Source organism: Peromyscus maniculatus, chromosome 21, assembly GCF_049852395.1.
Source record: "Peromyscus maniculatus bairdii isolate BWxNUB_F1_BW_parent chromosome 21, HU_Pman_BW_mat_3.1, whole genome shotgun sequence".
Taxonomy (NCBI): domain Eukaryota; kingdom Metazoa; phylum Chordata; class Mammalia; order Rodentia; family Cricetidae; genus Peromyscus; species Peromyscus maniculatus.
This window is the reverse complement of record NC_134872.1, coordinates 47839532-47852457: the sequence shown is the minus strand read 5'-3', so window position 1 is coordinate 47852457 and position 12926 is coordinate 47839532. Positions and strand designations below refer to the sequence as shown.

The 12926-nt window shown below is 50.6% G+C and overlaps 1 protein-coding gene across 3 annotated transcripts in view; it reads left to right on the top strand.

The window, feature by feature from the left end:
* The window catches only part of Ccnd3 (cyclin D3), an 87115-nt gene that overhangs the window by 71166 nt on the left and 3023 nt on the right, over positions 1-12926 (top strand). Inside the window, exons 2-3 of one of the 3 annotated variants that reach the window (XM_076557689.1) lie at positions 178-245; positions 11047-11262. In XM_076557689.1, coding sequence (XP_076413804.1) covers positions 11092-11262 — 171 coding nt within the window. In that variant the 5' untranslated portion in view covers positions 178-245; positions 11047-11091. Of the gene's footprint in view, positions 1-177; positions 246-9717; positions 10176-10698; positions 10723-11046; positions 11263-12926 lie in introns of those variants that run through there. The other 2 variants (XM_006989019.4, XM_076557687.1) reach the window with 2 other exon arrangements.

The following is a 12926-nucleotide window of genomic DNA, read 5'->3' as shown; positions in this document are numbered from 1 at the left end:
GGGAATCACCTGAGCATCCACCTTCAGGCTCTTCCGACAGCCTAGGCCATTCTGCAGCTACGCTCACCCCCACCCAAGTTCCAAATCTTTGTGGACAAAGAGGACTTATTTATAGGAAACAATGAGAATAACTTAGAACAGCTATTAACCTGCTGTCCCTGATCTTTTATTCTGCAGCCCTGAACACTTGTGGAAGTTGTGGAACAGCCAGACCTTCAGGAGGAGAAAGGCAGAGGACGGCGGGGGTGAGTGATAAGGCCCTAGGTGGGCTGGGTGCTGCGGAGGAGATAACATTGACTAGGCCAGCTGGGGCCTCGCAGAGGAGAACTTTAAAAGCCAGTCTGGCTGACTTATAAATTGACCCGATAAGCAGGTCCTTGGACTGGGATGAAAGAGGTGTCACTGAGAGATTAATCTGATGGCAGTGTGCCACCAGTTCAGGATCTTTCTGGGAGCAGTGTGAAGGTGGGGTGCTTTAGAAACTGGCAATAGCAACGGGCCCAGCCTTTCAAACTTGGATTTAAAAAAAAACCTTGAAACGCCTCTGCCGCTTGAATGACATGTAGCTTCTTTGGAGTTCATCTTTCCTTAACCATAAGAATTTAGCCAGGTGGTGGTGGCACACGCCTTTAATCCCAGCACTCGAGAGGCAGAGCCAGGCGGATCTCTGTGAGTTCAAGGCCAGCCTGGTCTACAGAGTGAGATCCAGGACAGGCTCCAAAGCTACACAGAGAAACCCTGTCTCAAAACAAAACAAAACAAACATCCGCCCCCCCAAAAGGAAGAATCCACTCACTCCTGGCTCAGTGGGTAAAGGCAGATGCTGCCAAGCCGGGGACATGAGATCAATCCCTGGGACCCACAGTTTGGAAGGAGAGGACAGATTCCTGTTAAGTTGTCCCCTTACCTTCACGTGAACATTGTAACATGTATGCCTTCCCCATAAATAAATAAATAGAATAAAAACATTTAAAAAAGAAACGAAAAGACGTATTTATTTTATTTATTTTTCTGTTAGGAGCTGTTATTTATATATTGCAATAATTAGGGCTATCTCCTGGACTAAAATAAAAAAATGTGTACTTTTCTGAGATAGAATATAAAGACTTCAAATAAATATCGGGTTTGCATGGGGCATGGTCAGACCATGAGGTCGAGTTCCTGACGTCATCCCCTCTGCTCTGCTGTGAAGGAATTTATTTGATGGTAGGTTTGGAGGAATCTGCGGTCTGACGGGCCAGGATGCAGAGCATCATCCTGGTACCTGAGCAAGCAAGCAGTCATTGGATCAGGAAATCAAAGCAAGGAAGAAATTCAAGATGGCACCAGGGCTTAAAGTGTGAGGACCTTGTTGTTATGGTGGCTGCTCACACCATTAACCCCAACAGAGGCAGGCAGATCTCTGTGAGTTCCAGGCCAGCATGGTCTACAGAGAGCTCCATAGTGAGACCCCGTGTCTTAAACAAACAAACAATACAAATAATACAAAAATAAGCCCAGAAGTATAATAACAGAATTTCATGCTGGCTCCAGTTAAAAAGAAGAAAAAACGGATCTCTGTGAGTTCGAGGCCAGCCTGGGCTACAAAGCGAGTTCCAGGAAAAGGTGCAAAGCTGCACAGAGAAGAAACCCTGTCTCGAAAAACCAAAAAAAAAAAAAAAAAAAAAAAAAAAAAACCAATAAATCAACATGTAGTTTAGTAGAAAGTCAACTTAATCACGATATACTACTCCTTTTATTCATTTTTTTTTTTTTTTTTTACTTTTTTTTTTTCAGAGCTAAGGACGGATCCCAGGGCCTTGCACTTGCTAGGCAAGCGCTCTACCACTGAGCTAGATGCCCAAACCCTATTTTTTTTTTACTTTTTTGGGGGGATTGTTTTTTACTTTTGAGACAAAGTCTCACTATGTAGCCCTGGCTGGAACTCTCTATGTAGAGCAGACTGACTTAAAACTCATGAATATCTGCCTGTCTCTTCAGTACTGGAATTGTAGGCTTAAAATTACATTAATTAGTTAGTTAACTAGTGGGGGGGGGGTGCCATGATGTGTCGACGTCAGAGGATTAACTTGTGAGATTTGGTTCTCTCCTTCTATGATTTGGGTCCCAGGGATTGAACTCAGGTCCTGAGCCTGGTAGCAAGTGTCCTTACTGCTAGGCCATCTCCACATCCCCAATGGCTGCAGTTTTTATAGATCACCGGGATTCATTTGCTGGCATCTTGGTTAGGGCTTGCATCCATGCCCTTACATGGATTTTTCTTTCCATATATCATTCTTGCTTCTTTTCCCCTTGCGCTGTGAGTTGAACCTGGGATCTCCAACATGCTAGGCGGATGTTCTACCAATGAGTTCTACCACAGCCCTGAGATTTTTTTTTTTTTACTTTTGAGTCAGGGTCTCATATATCCCAGTCTTGTTTCAAACTCACTGTTAGAAGGTGACCTTGACTTTCTGATCCCCTGCTCTCCTCCCAGTGGAGACTACAGACATGAACTTCTAGGTGCAGTTTACACAGCACTAGGGAATGTCACCCAGGGCTTCCTACATGCTGGACAAACACTCATCAACTGAGCTCCATCCACAGCCTAAAACAGGATCTCGCTAAGTTGCCCAGGCAGGCTTTGAACTTGTAATATTTCTGCCCTAGCCCTACCTCCTAGCTGGATTTTGAGCATGTACGAAGATGCCTAGCTTCTCTTTGGATTTTGGGATTAATGCTACATTAAAAATGAGTTGAGAGCCGGGTGGTGGTGGTACACTTCTTTAATCCCCAGCACTCATAAGGCAGAGGCAGATGGATCTCTGAGTTCAAGGCCGCCCTAGTCTACAGAGTGAGTTCCAGGACAGCCAGGACTATACAGAGAAACCCCCTCTCTCAGCCCCTCACTGCTGGGGAGACAACTCAAGATGTAAAGTGCCAGCTTGAACTGTGCAAGGGTGAGGACCTGAGTTTGGATCCTCAGCTCCCATGTAAAGCTGGATGTGGTGACAAGCGACTGTAACCCCAGTGTGCCCGTGGAGAGATGAGAGGGAGAAAGGGCATTCCTGGAAGCTAGCCCAGGGCATATAAACAAGAGAGACCTTGTCTTAACAGAGTAGAAGGCGAGAGCCTCTATATAAGACTTAAACAGATGTGTCGTGACACATCTTCCTGTACACACACATAAGTGTGCACATACACATAACACAAACACACACAAAGATACAGGAAGAGGAGGAGGAGCTAGGCAGGTCACCCAGGGGATGCCTGGGATGTCTCCCTAAAGTGGGGTACTGGCCCCTGGCTTTACCTTCCTCTGGCCAGTGCACTGCCACAGATGAGGACTGACTGGACCTGATGTGATGGCATGAGTGAATTTGATGACTTTCAAATGACCTTGGGGGGGGGAAATCTAGGACCTGTGATGAGTATTTCACTAAAACTAAAGCCTGATGTTTAGCCTAGGTTAATTGGCCGGGAAGCTCTGCCTGCCTTATTTCTGCTCCATCTTTCTCATGCTGGGGTACCTGCAGCTGTGCCCAGGATTTATGTGGGTCAATCAGGCCATCTTGATTTCCTAACAAGTGCTCTTAACCACTGGCCCCAGGGTAGAGTTAATTAATTAATTAGTTAATTAAATAGTTTGTAGTCTGTCTTCCTTCCTTCCCTTCTTCCTTTCTGTCCTCTCCTCCCTCCCTCCCTCCCTCCCCCCTCTTCTCTGTTTTTTTTTTTTTCTTTTCTTTTCTCAAGACAGGGTCTTATTATGTAGCTCTGGCTGTCCTGAATTCACTTTATAGACCAGGCTACCCTGGAACTCACAGAGATCCGCCTGCCTTGGATCATAGGCATGAGTCACTACACCCAACCTTTCTTTCTCCTTAAAATTACATTTATCTATTTATTCTCTCTCTCTCTCTCTCTCTCTCTCTCTCTCTCTCTCTCTCTCTCTCTCTCCCTCTCTCTCTCTCTCTCTCTTTCTGTCTCTCTCTCTCTGTCCGTCTGTCCATCTGTCTGTCTCTCCTTTCCTTTGAGATAGGGTCTCATGTAGCCCAGTCTGGCTTCAAACTCACTAAATAGCTGAAGATGATCTTGATCTTAAAACGAAATTAGATTTTTATTTTTTTATTGTGTTCGTGCATGTGTGAGTGTTTGTGTGTCCATGGAGGCCAGATGCCTTGGATCCCAGGAAGCTTGGTTCTGGGAATCAAACTCTGGTCCCCAAAAACAGCAAGAACTCTTTTTTGTTTGTTTGTTTTTTTGAGATAGGGTTTCTCTGTGTAGCCCCAACTGACCTAGAACTCAGAGATCTGCCTGCCTCTGCCTCTGAGTGTTGGGATTAAAGTTGAGCCCTTGTTTTTAAAGGCTAAATAACTATTCTTTTTTTTTTTTTTGCCCCATCTTTTCGAGACAGGGTTTCTCGGTGTAGCTTTGGAGCCTGTCCTGGAACTCACTTTGTAGCCCAGGCTGGCCTCGAACTCACAGAGATCCACTGCCTCTGCCTCCTGAGTGCTGGGATTAAAGGCATGCACCACCACCGCCCGGCCTATTCTTCTTCTTTTATGGACTGACTATTCTAGCTCATATTGGCTTGGAATTCACTCTATAGCCCAGGTTGGCCTTGAACTTGGGGAGATTCTCCTATTAGGATTCCATGTCTGTGCCAAGATGGCCAGCTTATGGTATTGTGTTTATTTCTCAATTTTTAAAAAACTATTTTACGAGTAGGGGTATTTTGCCTGGTGTATTTATGTGCACCACATACATGCCTGGTGCTTGTGGATGCCAGAGGAGAGCATCAGATCTCCTAGAACTAAAGTTACAGATGACCATATGAGTGCTGGGAATTGAACCTGGGGCCTCTGCAAGAGCAGCAGGTGTTTTTAACCACTGAGCCATCTTTCCAGTTCCTTAATTTCTCAATTGTAATAAATGTTTGTAAAACAGTTATAAAAATGGGCCATAAGGGACACATGTTCTTGGCATACAGGAAGGATTAGGTTCATTCAGTTCTAGCTACTATTATTATATTGATGGTTGTAAATACCTGCACACATAGACAGGTTTGGCTTTCAAGTACCTTAATCACAACTAACTTTTTCCTTCCTGTGGGTCTGTGGATTGAACCTAGGGACCTCAAGAATTCTGGGCAAGTGCTTTACCACTGAGCAACACCCAGGCTCAGAGAAGGGTACTTTTGAGGGAGGGGAAGGGAAAGAGGGGTAGAAGGAGGGAGGGAAGGAGGGAGAGAGGGAGAGAGGGAGAGAGGGAGAGAGGGAGAGAGGGAGAGAGAGAGAGAGAGAGAGAGAGAGAGAGAGAGAGAGAGAGAGAGAGAGAATTATTACAGAAACGACTTTTTTTTTTTTTTTGGAGAGGAATTAGGAGGACAAGTTTCACTACTAGGTAGCCCAGGCTGGCCTTGAACCTACAGCAATCCTTCTGCTCCACACTCATGAGTACTAGGATTATAGGTGTGGGCCACCACAGTTAATTTAGAAACTACTGCCTTTGCAAGTTCACTTTGCCCCAGATATGCGCAAGCGACTTTTGGCCCTTTGGTCTTCAAAACACCCCTGTAGAGTAGGGACCTTTGTTATTACCCAACTGGAGGAAAAGAGAAGCCGATAAAAGAGGACCAGTCTTTCCTCAGAGCCATGGGTGTGGACCCAGATTTTAAACTGAGAGTAGCTTTTGCGCACCTTCCTGTTTTGGGGTCATACCCCCTCATCTTAGCCAGACCTCGTTTGTCCCTCCCTCCCTGTCATCTCAGTGGGTCCGAAGGTAACTGTGAGGTGAGGGCCCTCACCTGTCACCTGGTTCCTCCTTCTGGGTCTCAGATGGAGACATTCCAGTGATAAAGAGGCCAGGGAGTGGGAGGAGGAAGGAGGCATGGTGTCCTTCTTCCTTGGGGCTCTCCCTGCGGCCTCTCACAGCTCATTCCGGCTCTCCTCTAATTTGCCATTCCATTGAGTAACTTCTGTAATTGGATGCACCTGGCCCGGAGCTCTTCGGTTTACTCCCCTGCTCATTGCTCTGCCTTCTTATCTTTTCTCTTTTTGAGCAGAGTCTCCTGTAGCCCAGGATAGACTTGAATTTTGGATCTTCCTGCTTCCACCTCCTGGGTGCTGAGATCGCCGGTGTGTGCCACTTCCCCTGGCCTTGGCCCGTACTTCTTCCGTGCTGGGAATTGACCCTACAGTTTCATGCGTGTCAATCAAAACCTCTGCTCACTGAGGATAGGCTGCTCATCCCCAGCCCTTGTTTGCCGCTCGGTCTTCTCAGTCTTTGAGGGGCAGCGATGGTGAAGCATTGGGTGCACCTCTCAGGAGTCCTCCGAGGAGCCATCTGCTCCTTCAGCAGCCAGCCTTCAGGTAGCCAGTCAGCTCCTTGGCTCTGAAGCCCCGGACTGAGGGGCTCTTGAACAGCTATCCAAGAAGACAAAGCAGCCTCAGGGACTCAGCTGTCTCTGGGTGCCCTTTCCCATTAAGAGACCAACAAGGAATAAATCAATATCCACCCATGGGCCAGCACAGGAGGCAAGGGCCCTGTGAGGGGTCGAGAGCTGGGCAGACAGGTGCTCCCGGGTCCCCACTGCTCAGCCTCCCTACTTTTCTAAATCAGAGTGTTTACCTTTTTCTATCCCCCCATTCTCTCTTCCAAATTCTTAAGCATGTGTTGCCCTGGCGCTCTGGGATTTCTCCCTGCTTTTTTTTTTTTTTTTTTTTTTTTTTTTCTGAAGACACTCCCACCCCATTTCTACAGATGCTAATAGATCTCCATTGCTGATCCTAACTCAAAAGGCGTGGCTTTCTCTCTTCTCCCTCTTCCTGGCAGCTACCTTCCTTGTTTTTGTTTCAAACTCTAATATCATGGTCCTCAAGCTTTAAAATAAAATTAAAAAAAAAAAAAAAAAAAGCCATGGGGTTGCAGATGTAGCTCGATGGTGGAGTATTCCTGCCTAGCATGTACCAAGTCCTGGCTTTGAACCCAGCATCTCTCCCTTTCCCCCTCCTGACCCATACCCCCCTTCAAGGGACTAGACTGCAGCCTGCTTCTACCACTTGGTAGCTATGTGGCCTCTCGATGGTTAGTCAACCAGTCTGATGTATTAACACCCCAGCCCCTGTTAAAATGAGCAAAATAGTTAGGTGGTGGTGGCACACTCCTGTGATCCCAGCACTCGGAGGCAGAGGCAGGAGGATTTTTGAAGCCAGCTTTGTCTACAGAGTTTCAGGGCAGCCAGAGCTACACAGAGAAACCCTGTCTCAAACTCCCCCTCAAAAGGGAAGGGGTAAAGCAATATACTTCCTGTAAGGATGTTATGTAGACGAAATGATTCGTTACATCTCAGGTATGTGTAGTTCTGGATCATAGTACACGAACATGAAGACCTGTCGCTGTTGTGGGTACTCACTGCAAGGTGCTGTATCCAGAGGACATGCAGCCATCCAGGACGTTATCTTTGCCCTTCAGGACAGGAAGTTTGGTGGTACATGCCTGTAATCCCAGAATTTGAGAGGAAGAAGCAGTAGGATTTTTGCAAGCTGGAGGCTATCCTACTCTTCATAGGCCAGAGCTACATAGTGAGACCTTGTCTCAAAAAAACTAACAAAATGTTAGTGTGGGTGGTGCACGCAATTGGAAGGTGATGGCAGAAGGGTCAAATCCAGCCTCAGTCATACCGTAAGTTCAGACCCAGCCTGGGTTACATAAGACCCTGTCTCAAACCGGCCCGCCTCCGAGTCGTTTAAGTGTACAGTTTGCAATATAAGCATGGTGGCACACACTTGTAATGCCAGCATTTGGGAAACTGAGACAAGAAGCTGCAAAGTTCAAGGTCAGTGTGGGGCTAGATGGTAAGACCCTGGAGAGGTGACCTTCTGTGAGCTAATCCCATCATGCCTCATTCTTCCCCTTATGAGGATATGGTGGCGGATTCTAACCCCTTGCTCAGTGCCCAGCATGCAGATGGGCTCGTGCTTGTCCGCTGTCCCCTGCCTGTGCTAGAGCTCACTTGGACAGAGGGGACAGAGCAGTGCCCGCGTGGTTCAGTCTCTGCCTTCCTTCTTTCCTCCTCTTCTCCTCCCTTCTTCTTTCCTGCCTTCCTTCTTTTCTTTTCTTCTTGTTTTTGAGACAGTCTCACTCTATAGCTCTGGCTGGCTTAGAACTCTCTACTTAGACCAGGCTAGCTGTGAACTCAAAGAAGTCTGCCTGCCTCTGTCTCCAAAGTGCTGGGATCAAAGGTGTGCGCCCCCACTCCCACCCCACCCCTCTACTTTTTCCTTTTTCTTTTTGAGTCTTCTGATGTGGCTCTGGCTGGCCTGGAATTCTCCACAGGCTTCCTGCCTCCTCCCAAGTGTTTGATCACAGGCATGTGCCATCATGTCCAATTCTGCAACTTGATGATTTTGTTTTGTTTTGTTCAGAGGAGACAGGGTCTCATTCTAGTCCAGGGTGGTCTGGAAATATACTGTAGTTCTCTCAGCCTCCGAAGTCCTGGTATTATAAACATAAACAATCACTATATTATTATTATTTGGTTTGGTTGTCTTTTGTTTTTGAGATAGGATCTTATGCAGCCCAGGCTGGTCTCGAACTCATTAAATAACCAAAATGACCTTAGACTTTTTTTAGTTTTTCTAGACAGGGTTTCTCTGTGAGGCTCTGGCTGTCCTGGAACTCACTCTGCAGACCAGGCTGGCTGCCTCTGCCTCCTGAATACTGGGGATTAAAGGCGTGTGCCACCACTGCCGGGTCCAAATGGCTTTTAATATGCTGATTTTGACCAACACTGCTCATACTTAAGTGTTCCACAAATCTCAAAACAATGCAGTGTCTCATTCAGCAGACCTGAGAAACTGCATTTCTTCTTTTGCTTTTCATTTTTACCCCTCGAGACAGGGTTTCTCTGTGTAGCTTTGGAGCCTGTCCTGGAACTCCTTCTGTAGACCAGGCTGGCCTCGAACTCACAGAGATCTGCCTGCCTCTGTCTCCTGGGTGCTGGGATTAAAGACGTGTGCTACCACCGCCCGGCTGCTTTACATTTTGTAAAATTTGTGTATTTGTGTGTGTGTGTGTGTGTGTGTGTGTGTGTGTGTGTGTGTGTGTGTCCCCGCGCCCATGCGCGCGCCCTCGCCGGGTGGGAAGCATGTTACAGTGATGGTGTGGAAGTCAGGACAACTTATGGGAGCTGATTCTTTTCTTCCACCATGTGGGTCACAGGGATCACACCCCAGGTTGTCAGACTTGTGACATAGTCCTTTACTTTCTGAGTCATCGAATCAGCCACAAACTACATTTCTGGTCAGCTCCCAGATGCTGCTGCTGCAGGTCTGTCGAATTCATTTAGGTAGACAAGATTCTGGAGCCAGGTTTCCCGAAGGACTGACAGTGAGATCTTTGCAAATACTACTGTGCCTCACTTTCCTGGTATGCAAAATAAAGCCCAACTCGGTCCATCCCTGGAATGCACCTTAAGGCAGGAGTGACTCAACTATGCTGCTATTACCGCATCCCCTCGAGCAATGAAGTAGGGTGCACACGTGAATGAATGAATAAATCTGGCCACTAATTCTTTCCTGGGTAGCTAGAGTCAAGACAGGGTCCATTGATGGGGAAGAACGCACCCTCCCAGAATGTGCTCTCCACCCTCTTGGTCAGGAGGGCCCCGAGGGCCCGGAAGCCTGCAGGCCAGCGCTCAGCGGACCAATGGGGCTGCGGGGAAGGAGGGGCTAGCGCCCGCCAGCCCTTTCCGTCCGCGGCCCCGCCCCCTTGGAACGTTGTGACGTCGGAGCATTCCACGGTTGCTACATCGTCGCGAGGGGCGGGGCGCCTGTCAGGGAAGCGGTGCGCGCGGGTGGCGGGCGGGCTGGGGCTTCTCCATACAGTGCCAGCGCCAGCGCCAGACCCGCCCGCACCCCGCGCTCTCCCTCGTGCGCGTCGCCTCTCCAAGGACTTGCCAGCACGCACTCCTGCTCTCTCCCGTGAGCCGTCGCAGGATGGAGCTGCTGTGTTGCGAGGGCACCCGGCACGCGCCCCGGGCCGGGCCCGACCCGCGGCTGCTGGGGGACCAGCGTGTCCTGCAGAGCTTGCTCCGCCTGGAGGACCGCTACGTGCCGCGAGCCTCCTACTTCCAGTGCGTGCAAAAGGAGATCAAGCCGCACATGCGGAAGATGCTGGCGTACTGGATGCTGGAGGTAAGGCCCGGACCGGTCCCTTCTCCTCACCCCACCCCCACCTCCGGCTCCGGGCAGATCGAAGTTGCCCCGTTGAGGCATCACGATCCGGACCGAAATCTGCAAGATGCTTTGGCGGCCCAGACTTCAGGGGCCTGGTCTTTTCACACAGGCACCCTAGCCAGCTGCCTGTGCCCTGTCCCTTCCCTCTCCCCAATCCTTATCGGCTCCTTCTGTGACTGCCAGTCACTTGGCACTGTAACTAAACTTCACTTTGGGTCGGGAAAGCGGGCTAAGGGCCACTATTTCCCCTCTGGCTTTTCTTGGTGTCTCTTGCTTCCTTCCTCTCCCGGTGTTCTCGGAGAGCCCGTTTGGAAAACTCTGGACTCGACCGCCTTCGCCCCAGAACTGGTTCCTGTGTCTGTCGCGGGGTTCTGGCGGGGGAAGCTGGTGGGGGTGGCGCGCGCTCGGTTCCGGTCCACAGGGAAATGAAAAGTGCGGGAGACCGCGGCAGGAGTTCCCTCCCTTCCCCTTGGGAGTGTGTGTGCAGTGGGTGGTGGTAATGAGGGTAAGGTCCCAATTCTCTCTAGGTGACCCTTCCGTCCCCCTTCCGCTCGCCGTGGGGGGAGGGGAGCCTGGAATCCTTCGTGAGCAAGGGCTCCTCTCCTTTACACCCCCTCCACTCCGGGGTGGGGAGGAGGCCATGCAGAGGAAGTGGGGGGGGGGTCACCTTGGGGAGGGCGCATCCTCCTCGGTTATTGATACTTGTGACTGTAAGTTTATCCCCCTCTCTGTTTATTTTTTTGCTCCACATTCCACTCTCCCTCCACCCCCCACGCTGCCGTGTTTCGCTTGGTCCCTCCCTAGTAATGACTCGTGCGCCGTCCCTCAGGTGTGTGAGGAGCAGCGCTGCGAGGAGGATGTCTTTCCTCTGGCCATGAACTACCTGGATCGCTACCTGTCCTGCGTGCCCACCCGAAAGGCGCAGCTGCAGCTCCTCGGTACGGTCTGCCTGTTGCTGGCCTCCAAGCTGCGCGAAACCACGCCCCTGACTATTGAGAAGCTTTGCATCTATACGGACCAAGCCGTGGCTCCCTGGCAGTTGCGGGTGCGTGTGGAACCCCCCCCCCAACTCTTTGCCCCCCCCCCCCCCCCCCGCTCTCAACATACTGTCGCCCTATGTACTAGAAAAAGGACCGCGAGCTCACCCCTCACTCACCCACGCCCCGGGGCCAGTTTTTTGGAAAAGAACTAGGGTGGGACAAAGGCCATGTAGTGAGTGTGGTTGTTGTGCTTGAGTTGCAGGCTTAAAAACTAAACGAACCCCCTTCCTCTGGCCGTAGTGAGGTTCCACTCCTAGCCCGGTCTTTCCCCCAGATAGCAACAAGTCCAATTGCCGGTCTATACACCAGTACTTGGCCTCTGGGTTTACACAGCCACCGTGAGTTATTTATTGGCAGCAGCAGGGCACGTCTGCACACCCCCACCGGAGTGGAATGTGCTTCACGTGGGGGAGGGGGCTGCCTTGCATGAGTCTTTATCCCCGGGTGGACTTTGTGATGGAAAAGCCTCCCCGAGCTGATTAAAGCCAGGCGCTGATTGCTGGAAGTGCTGAGGTGTTCTCATCCCTGCTAGCCCCAGAGACGGAGCCCCTTCCCCACCTCCCGTCCTTGTCTTCTGAAAAACGGGAGCAGCTGCCCTGGGCGGGGGGAAGGATTTCTGCCTTTGCTGCTTAGCCAAGGGCCAGAGACAGACAGACAGGGAGCTGAGCTGCAGCTGCTTCCGACGTGATAATGATGCCGGTCCCCTGGCCCTCCCACTCCGACCAAGGGCTTTCATAACCCTGTGGGGAGCCTGCTGTCACTCCTGTGGTTTGGGAAGTGGCTCCTTGGGGCCCCTTGCTGGGAACTTGGGCTGGGCTCCTCCAGGCGGAGCAGAAATCGGTTGGGTTCTGCCCTGCCCCGGAGGAGTCAGGGAGGAGGGTGGAGGAACTGCCTGGATCTGGAAGAGAGCATGAACATCATCTCCCACAGGGTCTGGGGGAGAGGGTGGCTGAGCTGGCACCTCCCTCCACCTTATTCTGTGGCTGGCCAAGCCTTCCCTGACCCTGAAAGGAGTCTCTGGGCCCCATCTCCTAGGGAGGAGGGCAGCAGGCAGACTGATGTGATTGGCTGGCTGGGAAGCTCGGGTACTGGGGCCCCTGACTGCTGTGAGTCGGGGAACTGGATTCCTCTTCCTGTCAAGCAGCTCTCACGGATGGGAGGCCTGAGTAGGGAATCTGGGAGGCCCCACGGCTCTTTGTGATGAATCTAGTAGTTTCCAGAGCCAGGGAGCAAGATGTTTTTGAGGGATTGGGGCAGGGAGGTAGGCGAGTTCCTCTTTGTGAAGAGATTAGGGTGGTCTACACGAGTGTGTATGGGGGGAGTTTTTCAGAATAGGCAAGTCCTTCTCCTCGAGGCCTGCGCTGTGAGTGGCCTGCGGTCAGAGTTGTGAGGGACCTCCAAGAACTCCAGCAGTCTCAGCCCTTGCACAGCAGAGGCTGAGGCCCAAGAAAGGAGGGGAAAATTCCAACTGCACGGCAATGACCAGAACGCCTTAAAGCCAGGGGTGAGATGTATGCTGCCAGCCGTGATGTTCTGGAAGTTAGGGCTGGGCTTCTCGTGTCTGGGTGTAGGGGAGGGGGACCACCTTCCCTCAGTGAGGACCTCACACACTCTAGTTGCCTCTTGCTCCCATGGAGGCTGGATGCTATTGGTTACCAGGGCAAGCTTC